Source organism: Cottoperca gobio, chromosome 10 (genome assembly GCF_900634415.1).
Source record: "Cottoperca gobio chromosome 10, fCotGob3.1, whole genome shotgun sequence".
Lineage (NCBI taxonomy): Eukaryota > Metazoa > Chordata > Actinopteri > Perciformes > Bovichtidae > Cottoperca > Cottoperca gobio.
The window spans coordinates 11,988,951-12,008,663 of NC_041364.1; the positions used below are offsets into that span (position 1 = coordinate 11,988,951).

Consider the following 19,713-nt stretch of genomic DNA (forward strand, 5'->3'; position numbering starts at 1 on the left):
AGTTCACGTTATATGCAACCTGCAGCAGGCTGCATACCAGAAGCTTTATATTATCATGAATGCATTTAATTTGACTGTGAACATGATTCGAGAGTGTGATGAATGCTCTATGACACTACACGAAAACCACACTTCATAGCAATCTGAAAAGCACACGATACATATGGCAACACAACACAGACATATGAGTAGTACAGTAGTACACTACAGGTCATTTAGCAGACGCTCTTATCCAGAGCGATTTACAGTCAACTAACTACAAGGACAGTCCCCCTGGAGCAACTCAGGGTTAAGTGCCACTAGGCCACCACCACTCTGCACTTTTAATCAAACAAGCTGAACTTTAAGAGGAGGCATTGATGGCTCGCTGGGAGGCCAGACTTCGACAGTGCAAGAAGACAGAGAGGGGATGGATGAAGGCGAGCAGGCTGAGCAGCGTCAGACCGATGTTCACCTACAGATACATGAAGGGAGAGAGGAGGAAGCAGTGAGAGGAGAGTTAATAAATAAACATTATGATAAAATGAGAAGGACCAATGTATAGTTGTATCAGTTATATGTTGTGTACTCACATATAAAGGGTCTCCATCCAGAGGTCCATTCACCAGGGCAAAGCAGGCATACTGCAGCAGAGAAAACACTGCAGACAGAGCCATGACTACACCATAAACCTTCCCAAAGTGGCACGACGGGAAACTAAACACACACACACATGGTGACATGGCAAAGAGAAGGAAGTGTTGAAAAAGACGTATGGCATAGAGTTTTTAAGTATTTAAAACATTTTTAACCCCATCCTACCAATTTATTTAACATACAAGGACTAACGTTACCGCCAAGAATAAACTACTATAAGAGACAATCATCATCGGCTAATTACCTGTCATCTATCTAAACCTATACTTGTACTTCCTAAGCAACTCTCTCCTTATCCTCCTTCTCTTAGCGACTCTCGCTAAATCCTCAATTCTTTACGCTCCTTTCGGCTCTGCTAACGTTAGCTGCTGTAGCTCGGCAGCTAGCGAGGGCATCTTCCTCTTCCTGTTATGCTCTCTCCTGCTCGGTGTGTTTCAAGTTTAGCTATTGCTCTGCCTCCTTTAGTGATAATGGTACATGTATTAAATGTAGTTTATACGCAGGGTTGGAGGCAAGTTTTAGAGGGATAGATGAGCGGCTCCACACCATGGTTAGTCAGCGGTTAGCAAGTGTAGCTGTTAGCAAGCCCCCTATAGCCGGTGCGGGTCGACCAGTGGTATCTCCTGTTAGCTGTCCCCCGGCGGGGCCCGAGCAGCGGGGAGACTGGGTGACTGTCCGAAAGAAGTGTTATCAGAAGCCCACGTTCACTAACAACCGCTTGCTGTTTCTAACAGGTTCTCCCCACTCAGTGACACACCAGCTGAGAAGCCAACTCTGGTTATCGGTAGCTCAATTTTGAGATACGTTAATTTTGAGACACCAGCGATGACAGTCACGTGCATTCCTGGGGCCAGAGCGGGCGACATAGAAGCACATTTGAAACTGCTGGCTAAGGCTAAACGTAAATACAGTAAGATTGTTATTCACGTCGGCGGTAATGACACGCGATTGCGTCAATCAGAGTGTACTAAAGTTAATGTGGAGTCGGTGTGTACATTTGCCAAAACAATGTCGGACTCCATAGTTTTCTCTGGTCCTCTGCCAAATCTTTTGAATGATGACATGTTTAGCCGTATGTCATCATTCCGTCGCTGGCTCTCGTGGTGGTGTCCAGATAATGATGTGGGCTTCGTAGACAATTGGCGGACTTTCTGGGGAAGACCTGGTCTGATTAGGAGTGACGGCATCCATCCTACTTTGACTGGAGTAGATCTCATATTCAATAATATTACAAAGTTTATTAGTGGACCTAATCCATGACAACCCAGAGTTGAGACCAGGAGAAAGAGTTGAAGTCTTACACACTTCTCTGTACTTTTTTCCGGGCAGTCACCCACTCAAATCCCCATAGTGACTGTCTGCCCCACGACCACTGAAATTAATCAAATCTATGGTTAACAGAAGAGGAGTTATACATGAAAACCTAATTAAAATAAACACCACCGCTGCAAAAGTGTAACTAAATCGAAAAATTAAATGTGGGCTCTTAAACATCAGATCTTTATCAACGAAAGCTGGATTGGTAAATGATTTAATATCAGATAATAAGATTGATTTATTTTGTCTCATTGAAACCTGGCTGAGACATGACGAATATGTCAGTCTAAATGAATCCACTCCACCTGGTCATATTAATACTCACATTCCTCAAGGTACTGGCCGAGGAGGTGGAGTTGCGGCCATATTTGACTCAAACCTCTTGATCAATCCTAAACCTAAACTAAACTATAACTCTTTTGAAAGCATAAGTAACTCCTGAAATATATCTTAACCTTAACCAACTAATCTCATCGTCTAAGCCATCAACCTGTCTTTTAGACCTGATTCCAACTAAACTGTTTAAGGAAGTGTTACCCTTAATTAACACCTCGTTATTAAATATGATCAACCTGTCTCTATTATCTGGCTACATACCACAATCCTTTAAAGTAGCTGTAATAAAACCACTTCTTAAAAAGCCTAGTCTTGATCCAGAGGTTTTAGCCAACTATAGGCCGATATCTAACCTTCCCTTTCTCGCTAAAATCCTTGAGAAAGCAATTGCAAAACAGTTATGTGATTTTTTTACATAATAATAGTTTATTTGAGGTTTTTCAATCTGGATTTAGAGTTCATCATAGCACAGAGACGGCACTGGTGAAAGTTACCAATGACCTTCTATTGGCATCAGACAAAGGACTTGTCTCTGTTCTTGTCTTGTTAGACCTCAGTGCTGCTTTCGACACTGTTGATCATGACATTCTACTACGGATACTGGAACATTGTGTTGGCATAAAAGGAACCGCACTAAGCTGGTTCAAGCCCTATTTATCTGAGCGATCTCAATTTGTACTTGTTAACGATAAATCCTCCATGACAGCCAAAGTCAGTCTTGGAGTTCCGCAGGGTTCTGTACTTGGACCGATTCTATTTACCTTATATATGCTTCCTTTGGGCAATATTATAAGGAACCACTCTATAAACTTTCATTGCTATGCGGATGATACCCAATTATATCTATCAATTAAACCAGATGAAACCAATCAATTGGCTAAACTTCAAGCATGCCTTAAGGAAATAAAAACTGTGTGTCTTCCAAGAAATTGTTAGAAGTGTTTTAATGTATTTAACATGACATAGTTGTAGTTTCCTCTGGTTTCCTTCCACAGTTCAAAGGCATGCAGATAATTTATCATTTTACAAATAAACCACAGTATCAACACACAACCTAGTGTTCTTTGCAGCGCCTTACCATTATTTATAAACATGTGTCTCTATGTGCTGCCCGCCTCATGAACATACTTAAGACGTGTGTGCTGCGTGTATTTGTTTGTGTGTTTGATACTCACGCCACACTGACGAAGGCTGCGTGGCCACCAAAGAGGAAGGAGCGGTTGATGACCTGCAGGACGAAGGTGAAGTACTGAAGTGGCAGGTACGGAATGCAGGCACAAACTGAGAATAACACACACTGCAGCACCGTCACGAAGAGAGAAAGCACTGAGGCGCGCAGATCTGCTTCCTGTTCACTCTCTCCTGCAAACAGACACAAAGAGAAACATTGCTGACATGTCCACACAGACAGAACAGAGCATCTATTTGCTGCACTGTTTGTAGGCTTTCATTCCAACTAAACGCTAGAGATTAGGCCTCAATGGTTTCCTGGGTAATGTGTGCACATTTCATGATATGTATTAACACATTTAACACACATTCTTTATTATTCAAAGTGTAAAATATATTTGGTTGAGGTGTATGACATTAATGTTGAAAACTAAATAGTGACTTTAAATTTGTATAAATGAATTATAATAAACATTTGAGTTCCACTTTCTAATTAGCCTTTTTTATTATTAATGGGTTTATTAACGCTTAATAAACTATTTATTAATGCTTTATAGGTCGGTAATAAGTCATCAATAAGAATGCCAAGCTCTGAAAATTACCTTTGGCTGTAGTTTATTTTTCTCCACCTGTAAACTGTGAATGTTTCATTCACTTTATAATGAACCATCAGTTGTGCAGTCAAAACATTTTTAATTTGTTTGGTTTGGTGTTGCCAGTATTAATAACTTGTAGGTAAATGGTCCAGATGCTCAGCAGATGAATAAAAGAGCGAGATAAAAGGATAACGTTTTTCAATGACAATAAATATAATATTAATTTTTCACAATTTCCCAATCCAAACGTTTTCCTAAAAATTACTTGTTACTGTTCTATAAAGCATTAATAAAATATTTATTGACCATTAACCATTCATAAAGTAAGCCTTATTTTGGAAATATGGTCCCAAACTAAAATCATTATACCAGTCACAGCTCTCAAAGTAAAACCTTTTCTCACAAAATTTAGTTTTGTATACTAAATATTAAAGGGAACATGATGTGACGTACATTTGGACCACTGTTTATCCATAACAGTTAGTAATGGGACTTTCTCAATGAATATTTATTGTATCTTTAGACATGCTAGAGCCCAGAGAGCACACCTTGGGACACACTGATTAGGTCTGCCAGGCTGTGTCCCTTTGGGTTAATTACTCATTTTTATCAGCATTAGATTTTTACCTTCAGCACGAGGTTTGCCCTTTAGTCTGTCCATGATGACACCGTTCCAGGGAGCACACAAGATGCCACACAATTGTGTTATAGCAAAGGCATTGGTGTACTGGCTCACTGCAGGGACACACAAGCAAGGACAAGATGGTTAGAGACAAAAGGCTCAACAACAGAATACGGCTACGTTCAGACTGCAGACGAATCAGATTTGTTTCTCAAATCTGATCTTTAAAACAAACTCTCTACACTGTTATTTGCAAGTGATTAGATCAAATGTGTGTGTCCAGAAATATTGAACCTATCTGCATGGGTTGCTGTGGTAATGAGGTATCAGTGACGCAGGTTTCCAATGTGGAAGCATTCGCCCTCCAAACAACCGGGCTGTCATGTGCAGAACTCCTCCGTCGCACCAGACAAACTCAACAATGGAGGTGGCTGGTATACATTGTGATGTTACGGGGAGGGAGCAGAAAGTGAAAGCAGACCATTTATTTCAACGTCTGTCCAAGGACTTTTGTTCTTCTCCATGTTGTCCTCCATAGGGCTTTGCTAGTAGCAGAATGGAACTTCTGTCATTGTGGATTTGACGTTGTCCTGATGTGTTGCAAAAAACACTTATGATCCGTACTAAGACGCATCTGTAGAAATCATTGGAAGCGCATTTCACACAACCTGTAAAAATGCTTTGGATCTGATTTGCAAACATTACATTTCATTAGATGTTTTTCTGTCCAGACTTTCTAAAATCAATCTGGATATGCAAAAAAATAATTTTGGGCAGTCTGAAAAGGTCTATGAGATAACAGTCTGTTAGAAAAATATTCTTAAAGAAACCCACAATGTCAGGTTTAAAATCAAATAAGGGTTTTAATCATATTGATATCATATGCATATTCTTGCAAGGAGCTGAGTTTATACATCCACAAGATGATCAAACTCACACATGTAATGCTATCGTGTTACTCAGAGGAGTGACTGTCCCCTCCGAGATATATATATGCATAGATCAAAGGAAAGAACTGATTCAGATCAGTTCTTTCCTTTGTTTATTCCTTGTTTACAGTAAAGACAGATGTGCTGATCAATAAACTGACGAATGTTCTATGATCTATAGTTTAGCAGCAGTTCACACTCCTGTCCTCTGCTGTGGCTATACACTCAGTATTTTTCCCATCACAGTCCTTCCTAGTTGAAGTAGTATTCATGAAACTTCATGGACCTAAGAAGGAAGTCTTGCTCAAACTTCCAACTTTGCTAAGACAGTCAGACATGTTGTACTGTTAGTGTGCGTTTACCCAGTGAAGGCTCTCCAGCCGTCAGACGCAGCAGCATGGGGTTGAGGGTGCCCATGAAGAGGTAATGTCTGAGCTGCATCACCGAAAGCCAAACCGTGTGCCACACAAAGAGCCTGGACATCAAACACTCACGGAAACTCTTCTCTGAGAGAGATGAGGGGAGAACACAGAGATGGATAAGTGAAGAAGAAAGACTAAAGATGAACAGAAATAGGCATAATGTATAATTATTTTATTATGTTACATTTAACTATGTAGGCTATTAATCCATGCCACAGTAAAGTGAACACACCTTGTTTCACAGGGACATCCTCGACTTCCTCTGCCGTCGTCTGTGAGTTACCATTCGCTGTTATGTGCTCTAAACTCAGACTCTTTGATTTGCCGCAGGTTATCCTGACAAAGGTCAAAGGTCACAGTGGATTAGCCAGACGTTCTTTGATAATTATTTACCTAAAAAAATAGGTTTCAAGTCATAACCAGCTATAATCACATAACAGGATATGAAGGATATTTATAAGTAATGTGGAACGACGATGATGTGAAAATTAAATGTGCTGGTAAGATATTAAACATTTGATTGTTTTTGCTAGAAACTTTAATTCGACAGTTGTTTGTTTGCCTTTCAATATTTGCAAGTTAATTTATTAACTATTAACCAGTTTTATGGAGGAAGCTCAGTGTTGGTTAGACTTTGTTGGGTTTATCACTGACGACGTGTCCAGGTTGGACCTCATGATATCAAAGAACTAACTAAGTGTACCGAAGCCAGTGACACCCAGGAAGAGGCTGGATTACAACTGCACATAGTATGTTGACGACTGGAGAGACAATGAACAGACGGCAACCGGAGCAGGATGGGTTAGCAGCTCTTGAGAGGGAGCACCCACAAATATGCTACAAAAAGCCTTTCAGAGATAAAGGGGGAGGTGTAGGGCAGGATTAGCACCCTGTGCTGTGGCTGGATCTTGCTACACCCAAAACTTGTTTTTTTCAAACTGTAAGAGTACACTGAAAATAACATGCCCTATTTACATTTGATGTATCCCTGTATGTATGGTGTTGATGTGTGTGTGGTTTCTTGGAGATTTGTACCCGTATGTGTAGTCATCAGGCAGCGGGTAGGGAATGTGGTCTCTGGGGAGCAGGAAGAAAGTCCTGAGCAGGTGAATGACACTGCAGGCGGACAGGAAGAGGAAAGAGGGAAGGAGAAAGACGCCAGCTTCATCTAACAGCTGCAGAAGACATTAAGATCATTGATAAAACATGTGATGGGACAAATATATTTCATATTAAGAGCAGTGTGTGAATGTTTCTCACCTTGATGACAAAGAAGACTGCTGAGGAAGAGTCAACGGCCCCGTTAAAGAAAGTGATGACGGTGGAGCGACGTAAGCCAAACAGGTTTCCTACCTTTAGGAGAGAATGTTGCATTTAATTTAAGTGTCTGTTGTTTTTTGTTTATTGCATCTATTTTTATGTCATTCAATGTCAAATTAGTTCTTGTCGAGTTGAACTAGTTGCCTGTTTGAACATGAGGATGTGGTCCCAGAGAGGGCTTTGTATTTCTTTCCCCACAAGATTATGAGCTCAGTTTAAGAAAAGCGCTGCAGCTAACAAAAGTGCACTGAGGGCAGACCCTCTGTTTTTTATCCAGTGAATATTGCGACCTTGAACATCAAACCTCTGCATTTTCAAAGAAAGCTCTGACAACTCAGTCTCAGCTTTCCTCAAAAATGGGGGATAGGACAATTGACAGAGAATGTATAGAAGAAGGTAAAAAAAAAAGGTTATGTGACGGAATCTTACAGATTATTTTTTTTTACAGGAACAAATAATAAAGGTTAAAAGTTAAATAGGACATAATTTAAAGAATCAAAACTTTCTCTTGCAAACATTTCCAGTTAAATTTTAGAGCAAATATCAATCATCAAGTGTTCCTTAAACCTAAACATGTATCGATTAATCAATCAAAATGAATCAAAAATGTTGGTTTGATTTGATTAATCGCTAATCAATTATTATGAGCAAATATTTTTCAATATTTGGATCCAGTTTCTCCAGTTTGAGGATTTTATGATTTTCTCTGTTTTCAATAATGGTCATTTTAATTGTCTGGGGTGACAATAATCTTAACTCAACAGCTTCAGTACCTGGATGTTTGTCAATATAAACAAGTTTCCACCCGCTGCCAGGAGGGAGAGAGCTGGGAAGAGCAGGCCGGACAACGCTGATGGGAAAAGGAAAATGAGCATCCACAGCTGTTAGAGTCACTGTTACTTCTTGTCAGTATTTCTTTAAACAATGTGGATCCTGAGAGAGCACAAAACAACGAGACAGAGAAATATTTTTCACCTGCAGTTGAGAAGGCCACCATTAAGGTCCCCGTGGTGTAAAGAAATCTGGAGGGAAAAGAAATTCCAGAGATTTCATGTCATTTTATTGGCATGAGACCGAGACATTTTTCCAAGAACAAGATATTACAAAATAAAGAATTTGAGATGGCAAAATTAATATAAATAACAACACTTTTAGCAATTCAATTAAAAGAATATAAAATAACAAACGTCTTATCACAGTAAATATAGTAAATACATATTCAAATGTAGCTTGTCATTCATTTCCTTTTCTTGGCCTGTCCTAAGCAAAGATCTATCCTCATCTTCACTTGCCGCATCTTGTCCAACTATTTGCGTTCCTTGGCCTTTTATTTTTCCTCGACCCTCTTCAAGTGGAAACTAAAAACTAAACTAGTGAAAGTTTGCTAGTATGGATTAAGATATATATGGGGCAACAAACTGGGCGGTCTGTGGTGTTAAGTTATATGAAATTCTCTGAGGCTTTGGGGGGGCTTCTGCACCAAAACATTTCTTTCTGGTATTCCTCAATCCTCTGGAAATTAATGGTCCTGACCTTTCCATTCTCTTAATTTTCCTCTTTACAGTTCTATTGCCTTTTACTACTTTGTTTTCTGTCTCTACATTTTCTTTTGCTAAGTCGTCGCCTCTGATATGTAGGCGTTTCTATTGCTGTCTGGAGACACAGTGGCGGTTGTCGACCAATATCACTAGGGGGTCTGGCTGGGGCCAAGTGTTTTGTTAGAGGGGCACATTCAACCTGAGGTACATTCAACCCGGGACAAAAGAGACAAAGCAGTATTCTAGCCTTCAATATTTTTAGTTAGGTATAAATGATAGCGCACAACGTGTACCTGACGTGTACCACTACACTCGCTGTCTTTGGAGCGTCCGCCCCCGTTCCTTCTTTCACATAATGGTATGATCCTAGTCTGTCCTTGCATGTGATTGACCGCATGGTGTGCTCATCAAAATAAAGTCCCGCCCCTGCCTGGATCATCGCAAAAAAAATCAGTACTTTTTATTATTGTACAATCGTTTTTCTCTGTTCTGCAGTGCTACAAAAGTATCTTTGAAGAATCTTGATGTTTGATTGTCAGTTATTACTCTTCTTTTATATTTGTATGTGATATTTGATGATGCAGAGTTAGGCGATGCATTAAATCTTTGCTGAAAGAACAAAATAATTTAATGTATGTTGGATTAAACCATCACACCTCGAGTCAAGTGCAACCAACCAGGAGAGGTTCTCACTGCACTTTGCATTAGTTCATTAATAATGAAAAACCTCTTGTTGTTCTTTAATAGTCAATATTTTCCATTTCATTCCTGTTAACTACCCAGCTGTTGGGCTTTTAGTCCTCTTGTGCCGCCTATTTCTATGTTTATAGAGTTGGGACATGTTTTTTGGCTCAGAGTGAGCGCTTACTGCTTTGCAAGGATCTTTGTAAACAGAGCATGGAGATCAACACGTGGAGCAGAGACGCCATGTAAACTGTGTTCGTGTCTGTGATGCTTGAGCCTTTGAGACTATTTGTCTGAGAGTTATTCATGTGCAATTTGGATGTGTTGGAATGTTTGAAGTTTGTAACTTTTGATCTGAAGCTAGTTTAATGTGTGCTAATTTAGCTAATGGTGATCTGTGTTATTTCTAGCTAATAGTGATGCTAATGATAGCTTTTTATAGTAGTATGTGTGTCGTTTGTACAGTGCTACTTATATGTTATGTAAAGCCTACATACTTATGTGTTTTATTTCTGTATTGTTACAGTTTTACAAAGTAAAAGAAGAACAGTAAAGTCAAGAAAGCAAACCTTGCATCTTTATTGGAAAACTTTTGAATGTTAGCTAACTGTCTAGCTACGCATAGGGATACGCGCTGTACGGGCAGAATACCTCTCCTGAGTCACTGTTTTGATGAGACTTTACATGGGTAATATTATAAATCCACTGATCATTAACGTATCATATATTGTTGGACTTACATTCCAAAGAGCCGAGCCACTGTTGTACCAAACTGGTCTAAGAGGAAACCATTTGGCAGCGTCAGGAAACCAAACAGAAAGGATGTGATGGTGAAAACAAGAGAGAACTGTTCGTCCTGTCCACTGCAATCTGTGGACACATCGAACATAAAGAAAGAGAGCATGCCATGGTTGTGAAATATTTTGTTAAACAGGAGACAATTAAGGTCAGAGAGGCCTGCATAGAGAGATGTAATCAAATAAAACTCTTTATGCATGCGTTCAGTTTCTAAGCACCTTGATATCTAAAATCAATTACAACTCTTCATGCCGTCCTCTCTGACCTTCATTGTCGTCTGTCTAACTAAGGGTGACAATGAAGGTCAGAGAGCGCTGCATACATAGTTCTGAATGAAACTTGCCTAATTCCTGCGTTGCATTTACTCCTGTAGTGTTGGCGCCTGTAGTGTTGGCGCACAGAGAGCTGAAGTAGCCCTCCTTCTTCAAGACAAAAACAATAGAAGCCCATCCGAAAACGACTCCGGAGAAACACAGACACTCCAGCAGACCCGTCACTAAGGTGAGGCAACGTTTCACCATCAAACTGTTCACGAAACCCGGCATGGCACCTCACACACACACAAACACATACACACAGGTGGTTCTTGTCAGTCAACCTGCCAAAAAAAAAAAAAATGAATGAATGAAATATTATTGAAACAGTAACCTCCATCAACCCGCGGTGCTGGATTATACTCCGGCCATATCCGAGCCGGATTCGTTCGCTCGTCTCTGCTGTCTAGAGCCAAGCCAACATACAAACTATTGTTAGGTTTTGAAGCCCAAAGGGCGCTGTGATAGTCTTTCAATTGAATCCAGTAAACTTCTAGTTGATCAAGATACTTATTTATTTAAAGTGATGATGACAGCATTTCAAAAAATACCCTCAGCCGAGGACACTTTCACACACCAAGTCCACAGTCCGAATCAATAAAGAGCCAGTTAGCGGTCTGTTGGTAAAAGTGAAAGTGGTACAAAAACATCATAAACATTTTGCCATATTCTCTACAGAAGGGTGTCGTCGTCCCTCATTGGTCCATGTTGGCGCGGTTATGCCCCTTGGTGGGCCGACTTGTTGTGGCGAGATGGAGGTAGACCTGAAACTCTTTGAAGAGAACCTACAGTGCTTCACATTCATAACTAATATAGTGCTCATTATACATTTGTGCAGAAATACATGTTGTGCAATAATACATTTTGATTGAGGTGGACGAGTACATGTGATAATCATTAAATGTGACACAATACAATCAGGAGTTTATTTACTTCACACTATCAAAACACAACGTTACACAGACCATAGAGCCCCGAGTGCCACAGTAAACGTATATGACTAAGCTACACGTGAAGATGATGAGATAGCAGTGATATTTAGATGGGCTCTCAGAGTTTCAGTAGCTTGGTGTACACAGGTTTACACAGGAGTGAAGAAATACACAGTAAATATGTCAACACTAGAAGAGAGAGATGTATAGCTGTAGAATACAAGAAACAATATAAAGAATACACTATAATACTCTAAAACTTAGAATACAATGAACAACTACAACTAAAATATAAACAGGTTAATTTCGGACATGCGGTCAGGGGAGGCAGGTGAGGCAGAGCAGAGTAAAAAAACTAATAACAATAAAATAAATATTAATATTTGTCCACTGGTCTGTGCTATAAATGTATTTTCTGTATGATTCCAATAATTTCGATAATTATTCAAGTCAAAATCGCTGAATTTGTGCATTCTCCTTAGATACAGGAGAGATGCGAGCTGCAGCATCAACAAGCTGAGCTTCACCTCGTATTGCGCAATCCCTCGCAATCAAGGTTGAACACATTTGTCAGGTGCTTGTTGTTATCTCTCTGTATGTCGCCAATATAATGTTTACAGACACTTTTCATAGTCTAGAATCTAGACTATGAAAAGTCAGGACGTATAATAATACGTAGTCGTAATGTATGTGTGTAACATATTTATTCTTGCTGGTGTGAGGCAGACAGTACTCTGCCGCACTGAAGAGGGTGCACGTGAGCCCACAGGTACGTGTTGCTGCTGTTCTTCTACGCAGACACGGTTGGCGCCAAAAAGCTAGCTAAAATCAGAGTCAAGTGCACTGTAGCAGCCAAAGATATATCTAAGCTTAAACAATTCTAAAAACTGGACTTTCAATCAAAACAGGAGGTGATAAATAATGGAAGACCAACGCAGGAGTTAAAAGGTTTGCTTCAAACTTTGGGACATGCTGGACAATATCAGTGTTCAAATGACAGCTAGGTTTGATCATTTCGGTGAGCTAGCTTTCCTTAGTTTGGTCAATTGTACAAAATGTAATGAAATGTCACAACATTTTGATGACACCAAACTGCAGAGCCTGTCAAAATATGCTAAGTTCTTTGACTTTGTTAGACTAAAGGCTGATCTCATCGGACTGTTTAGCTCACAAACGGTGAGGAATGAATGTAAATCTCCTGGACAGCTTCTCAACCTTTTGGCCCAGAAGGATGTGATGCAGACTGGTCCTGAGGCGACAAAGTTACTCCAGCTGGTGCTCACTGTAACAGTGTCAGTGGAAAGGTCATTCTCGGCATTGAAAAGACTCAAAACATATTGTCGGAATAGGACTGATCAAGGAAGACTTTCATCCCTGGCAATAATCTCCATTGAGACGGGGAGACTTTTAAAACTAAAAGAAGATAAGGAGAACTTATACTAAAAAGTAATGGAGATTTTTGTCCAGAGGGATAGGTGCATGGACTTAATTTTTAAGTAAAGGTAAGACCACAATTTTTATTGAAAATGGGATCTGACAAAGAGAAAACAATCAAATATTTAAATAAAAGTTTAAATTTTGACCTTAAATAAAATTGTATTTTGTTTTTTGTCTGTATTAAAATTTATCAAAGCATCAGACTAAAAAAGCTTTTAAAAATAACTGAAAGTTTTGATTAAGGTTAAAATTGAAATCCATTTTTTGGCACACCACTCTATGTTTAAATTGTATTGAAGGAGAATGATTTGTGGAATTGCGACAGAACATTTTGAACAAATGGAGGGTGCAGAGCAAATACCTCTCTGAGCTGCTATACATGTAGCTTATTTTTTGGCTAAATATGTACCATACCTGTGTGTTGGGTTCATATATTTGTAAATCTGTAAAGAGTCAGTGCCTCACCAGCCATGAACCTCACCGCACGTCACTGACTTACACTAGTTGTTTTTTTAATTAATAACTGATGGTTTTGATGATTGATGAATTTAGATTGTATGGACCCAGTAGAAGAGATGAAATACTGCTCTTCTATTTATTTGGAGCAGGTGGCTCAGAATTACACATTGCACCTTTTAAAAAAAATTACCTTTTAAAATATAAAAAAACAACTTGCATGGCACGTCAAAAGCACTTATATGGAAAATCTTAAACATAAGCTAAAACATCCAGGCATAAAATGTCCTGCTTGAGTCCCGGCCAGTAGGTCAGTCCTGTTCTGCATAGATTCAGATTCATCGGATAACAGGAACACGTTATCTTTGTTAGACAATGGTAGGTCATAAGACTCCCATTTTAACATCAAAGTGAATCAATTAAAATGTACAAACATGACTTTTTAACAAAGTAATCTCCTGTGAAGCCACTAAAAACATGCAGTTAAGTTGTAATATTCTCCAGTCTACTACTGTCTAGTACTCACAGTTCAGCCTCTGTAGCTCTCCCCAAATGTTCTCACAAACCACACCTCTGTACTCTTTCTTTATACAGGCCAGCTCGTCCTTCCTTTTCCTCACCAGTTCCCTCCCTCTCCTCCCTCCCCAATAAGAAAATCTGCATTTTGCTCTGCTTGTCACCACTGGGTGTTTATGTACAAAGCATCCATCGGCCTGATCACACACAGCCCGTCAGAAAGTGTGCTGCAGTAACTCATGACTTCCCATGATGCTACGGGCTTCTCCAGAGGAAAAACTCACAATTGTCTTTTCTTTATCCTCTGAGAAGGTAAACATAAGTTAAGTTAAAAGTTAAGAATAGGTTAAAAGTTAGAATGAGAGACAAGAAGTCTGCATACCTCAGCAAGGCAACTATTCAACACACTTGGTTATTAAAACAACATTGAGTTTTCACATTAATCCAATTTCACAAGTAAAAGATTAGACAAGGTGAACATGAGTGCAGTGCTAGCAGAGTGTGTAATAGTGGCATGTTGTTGCTCTATATTGTAAACTGGACATTATGCATCTCTGTAAAATATCATGTGAATTGAGTGGAGACTTTTATTTTGGCACGTATAGGTTAATTCAAGCATTTAGGTTCATCCAAATATTTGGGAAGATGCTTGATGCTTGAAGGCAATGTGCCTCAAAAAAGTGGTTCCTTCTATAATTCACATAAACCGGGTGGGTTTCATTGCTGGCCTTCATGCCTCCAATATGAGGAGACGTTTCCATGTCATGTTTAGATCTACATCACTTTAGCATAAAGCAGTAGCAATGTGACTGAATGCTAAAAAGGCATTTGGCCCACTAACACACTTTGGTTTTGGTCCAACTGGTCTTGCTTTGATTCAGTTCAGTGGTGCAAACTGAGGACGAAGGTGTCGGCAAGACTTCCTAAAGATGAGCTGCTGAATGTATTACTGCGCAGTGGCTTTCTATTCTGCTACCAGCCTGTTTGCAAGCTGTTGCAGTAATGGCTATCCTAATAGAAATGGGGAAATCAGCCCCTTTTTTATGGGCTCTAATTAGATGTCAAGTTTGTGTTCCTGATGCTGTAATGAATATTATGAGAACTTCTGCTCCCAACACATAACAGCTGCACTTAGATCCAGCTACAACGTAACCATTCTGCCCAGCTCTAACATTTACGTTCATAGAGCCTCACCTTTACACCCAGCTACGTTACTCCCATTAATATATTTGGATGATGAGTTAATTATGTGTGATTATGAAACACTAATAAACAGTTACATCACCTAGTGTTGTAGTTCAAGAGCAACACATTTCAACCCCAGAAAAACACTTCTGTTAATGAATCAGTTTATTTACATTACTTATATAGAGTGTGGCTTCACCAGCAACAGCCACAGAGACAGTCCACCTGCAGAGAGAGCAACAGAGGAGCTTAATTCTCATGAGGAAAACTTACACTTGAATAGATTTCCTGTAGAGCATGGGTCTTCAACAAGAGGTTAGTGACCCCCTAGGGATCCTCAGAGCCTGTAAAAAATCAGTCTATTAGCCTACATAAGAAATACTAGAATGTATTTCTTACCGTGTGAGCGGCCCGCCAGCGGGTCGTGTGTTTCGTTACATTTTCACAGAGGTTGTATCAATGCATACATCGTTAGAAAGCTTAGAATCTCGTCTATTTAGTGAGCAAAACGGTTCTGAGATCACAACCACAACAGCAAGTACAAACAGCTCCTCAAACTAGCAAGCAAAATCAAAGTCATAACATTGAGCCAACTCACCCATGAAGCCTCAGCATAATCCTGTAATTCGTAATAATCCAACAAAAACCCTCCTGTGTCATTGCCAAATGTCCAATAGATCGATTCCAGTAAAAAATATATTGATCGTCAACATCATCACATCATAAATGGCCATGAAAAGCTGTTGCAATCTTTGAAATCAGCTGATCGATGTGTGTTATTTTCTATTTATACTGGTAAAACTTTATGTCCCGTGCATGTAGCACTGATACCATGACTATGATGATCCAAAATGGCTACCGCACTCTAAGCTATTGATTGACACCTCATTTGAGCCAATAGGAGCTTCCATGCCTTATCTACAGCCTTCAATCGCCAATGAGTGTCAACTTGATAAGGAAGTGCCAGCCCCTCTTCTTTTGTTTACAGACCAAGCTAATACCAACCAAGTCTCCCGATGACTGACGTATCGTGTAGCCAATGAAATTCTGAACAAGTAGATATGCTACTTCAATGTTTTTCTTTTTTACAAATGTTATTTTCTTTTTCAAAATTGTCTTTTTTATATTCAAGTTCAGAAAATAATATAAACAAACACATAAATATTACAAAATAATTGTTTATACTTCACTTACTCTTTGTCATTACTACTGGCAGGGAATATGGGTATATAATAGTTATTTATGAGCAATACTAATAATATTTTATCAATAATTATGATGATATCTCCAAATTGCTCAGCTTGGAAACACCTGGTGTTACTCTTAGAAAAACCTGTCTAATATGTTGTGTTTTGTGGTTTTGTTCTGAAATTTGAACCTGAACTTCCTAATACTTGATGCTGTGTTCCTATTTTGTTTTCCAGCTCATACCTATCAGCTATAGTCATCTTTTGAATGAGACCGAACCATGTATATGGTGCAAATGGTTGAAGAGCAGCTTTTAATTTACTTTTATGTATGTCGTTTTTAAGGTATTTTCTGGTAAATTACCCCACACTGTAAGAGGTTAACAGTTAATAAATTCACTTACAAATATTGAAAGGCAAACAAACAACTGTCAAATTAAAGTTTCTAGCAAAAACAATTAAATGTTTAATATCTTACCAGCACATTTCATTTTCATCATCATCATCGTTCCACATTACTTAGAAATATCCTTCATATTCTGTTATGTGATTATAGCAGGTTATGACTTGAAACTTAATTTGTTAAGTAAATAATTATCAAAGAACGTTTGTGGCTAACCCACTGTGACCTTTGACCTTTGTCAGGGATAACCTGCGGCAAATCAAAAAGTCTGAGCATAGAGCACATAACAGCGAATGGTAACTCACAGACGACGGCAGATGAAGTCGAGGACGTCTTTGTGAAACAAGGTCTGTTCATTTTACTGTGGCATGGATTAATACATTGTAAAATGTAATTTATCCATCTCTGTGGTCTCCCCTCATCTCTCTCAGAGAAGAGTTTCCGTGAGTGTTTGATGTCCAGGCTCTTTGTGTGGCACACGGTTTGGCTTTCGGTGATAGCAGCTCAGACATTACCTCTTCATGGGCACCCTCAACCCCATGCTGCTGCGTCTGACGGCTGGAGAGCCTTCACTGGGTAAACACACACTAACAGTACAACATGTCTGACTGTCTTAGCAAAGATGGAAGTTTGAGCAAGACTTCCTTTCTTAGGTCCATGAAGTTTCATGAATACTAGGAAGGACCTGTGATGGGAAAAATATTGAGTGTATAGCCAAAGCAGAGGACAGGAGTGTGAACTGCTGCTAAACTATAGATCATAGAAGAAGTCTTTACTGTAAACAAGGAATAAACAAAGGAAAGAACTGATCTGAATCTGACTTTGTGGGTTACTTTAAGAATATTTTTCTAACAGACTTGTTATCTCATAGACCTTTTCAGACTGCCCAAAATATTTTTTTGCATATCCAGATTTATTTTAGAAAGTCTTGACAGCAAAACATCTAATGAAATGTGATGTTTGCAAATCAGATCCAAACCACATTTCTAGGTGCTTTGAAATGAACTTCCAATGATTTCTACAGATGCGTCTTAGTATGGATCATAAGCATACCTGTCAACATTGGAATTTCAAAATAAGGGAAATCTTTTACCAGACTCCGCCCATATTTTAACAGCCACCAATGTAAATACTACAGTCACTTTACCGCACCGTTTGTGACGAAAAGAGAGCTGAGCCAGAAGGCAAAGCTCTCAATATACTGGTCGATCTTCGTTCCTAGCCTCACCTATGGTCATGAAGGCTGGGTCATGAAAGAACGAGATCACAGGTACAAGCGGCCGAAATGGGTTTTCTCAGACGGGTGGCTGGCGTCTCCCTTAGAGATAGGGTGAGAAGCTCAGCCATCCATGAGAGACTCGGAGTAGAGCCGCTGCTCCTTTACGTGGGCACCTCCCTAGGGAGGTGTTCCAGGTACGTCCAGCTGGGAGGAGACCCCGGGGAAGACCCAGGACTCGGTGGAGAGATTATATCTCCTCACTGGCCTGGGAACGCCTCAGGATCCCCCAGTCGGAGCTGGAGGATGTGTCCCGGAGAAGGGAAGATTGGGGTTCCTTACTGGAGCTGCTGCCCCCGCGACCCGATCCTAAACATAACATAACTTAAACATAATACTGCCACCTGCTCTACCGGAGGCCACTTTACACTTTTTTTAATTAGGCCTATTTTTTTTTTGAAAAGTTAAAAATACGGGATAATTTGGGAAAATATTTAAGCGGGAGAAAAACGGGATAGAAGTAAAAATACGGGATAATCCCAGGAAAAACGGGAGGGTTGACAGATATGATCATAAGTGTTTTTTGTAACACACCAGGACAACGTCAAATCCACAATGACAGAAGTTCCATTCTGCTACTAGCAAAGCCCTATGGGGGACAACATGGAGAAGAACAAAAGTCCTTGGACAGACGTTGAAATAAATGGTCTGCTTTCACTTTCTGCTCCTTCCCCATAACATCACAATGTATACATACCAGCCACCTCCATTGTTGAGTTTGTCTGGTGTGACGGAGGAGTTCTGCACATGACAGCCCGGTTGTTTGGAGGGCGAATGCTTCCACATTGGAAAGCCGCGTCACTGATGCGTATGTCGTTACCACAGCAACCCATGCAGATAGGTTCAAGATGTCTGGACACACAAATTTGATCTGATCACTTGCAAATAACAGTGCAGACATTCTGTTTTAACGATCAGATTTGAGAAACAAATCGGATTTGTCTGCAGTCTGAACATAGCCGTATTCTGTTGTTGAGTCTTTTGTCTCTAACCATCTTGTCCTTGCTTGTGTGTCCCTGCAGTGAGCCAGTACACCAATGCCTTTGCTATAACGCAGCTGTGTGACATCTTGTGTGCGCACTGGAACGGTCTCATCATGGACATACTAAAGGGCAAACCTCGTGCTAGAAGGTAAAGATTTAATGCTGATAAAGACGAGTAATTAACCCAAAGGGACACAGCCTGGCAGACCTAATCAGTGTGTCCCAGGTCAAATCAAATTTATTTATATAGCCCAATATCACAAATTATACATTTGTCTCAGTGTGCTTTACAGACTGTACAGGTTACTCCCAGGTGTGCCCTCTGGGCTCTAGCATGTCTAAAGATACAATAAATATCTATTGAGAAAGTCCCATTACTAACTGTTATGGATAAATAGCGGTCATGTTCCCTTTAATATTTAGTATACAAAACAAAAAATGTTTTACTTTGAGAGCTGTGACCATATTTCCAAAACATGGCTTATGTTATGAAGGTTTTTTTAGAACAACCTTTGGATTGGGAAATTGTGAAAAATTGTTATGGTTCATATTTATTGTCCTTGAAAAACATTAACCTTTTAGCTTGTTCTTTAATTCATCAAACCCCCACCCAGGGGCAACATCTGGACCATTTACCAACAAGTTATTTATTAATA

General features: G+C 39.6%; 1 protein-coding gene across 1 annotated transcript; it reads right to left on the reverse strand.

The window, feature by feature from the left end:
- Window positions 1-317: 317 nt before the first annotated feature.
- On the reverse strand, window positions 318-10,913 carry LOC115014818 (solute carrier family 43 member 3-like). Its single transcript, XM_029441899.1, has 12 exons — window positions 10,712-10,913; window positions 10,311-10,440; window positions 8,324-8,370; window positions 8,122-8,198; window positions 7,289-7,381; window positions 7,064-7,203; window positions 6,261-6,364; window positions 5,969-6,112; window positions 4,683-4,790; window positions 3,465-3,651; window positions 573-696; window positions 318-454 (listed from the first exon to the last, which is right to left on the reverse strand). The coding sequence occupies exons 1-12, from the start codon at window positions 10,911-10,913 to the stop codon at window positions 344-346; spliced, it is 1,467 nt and encodes a 488-aa protein (XP_029297759.1). The 3' UTR covers window positions 318-343.
- Between the last annotated feature and the right edge of the window lie 8,800 nt (window positions 10,914-19,713).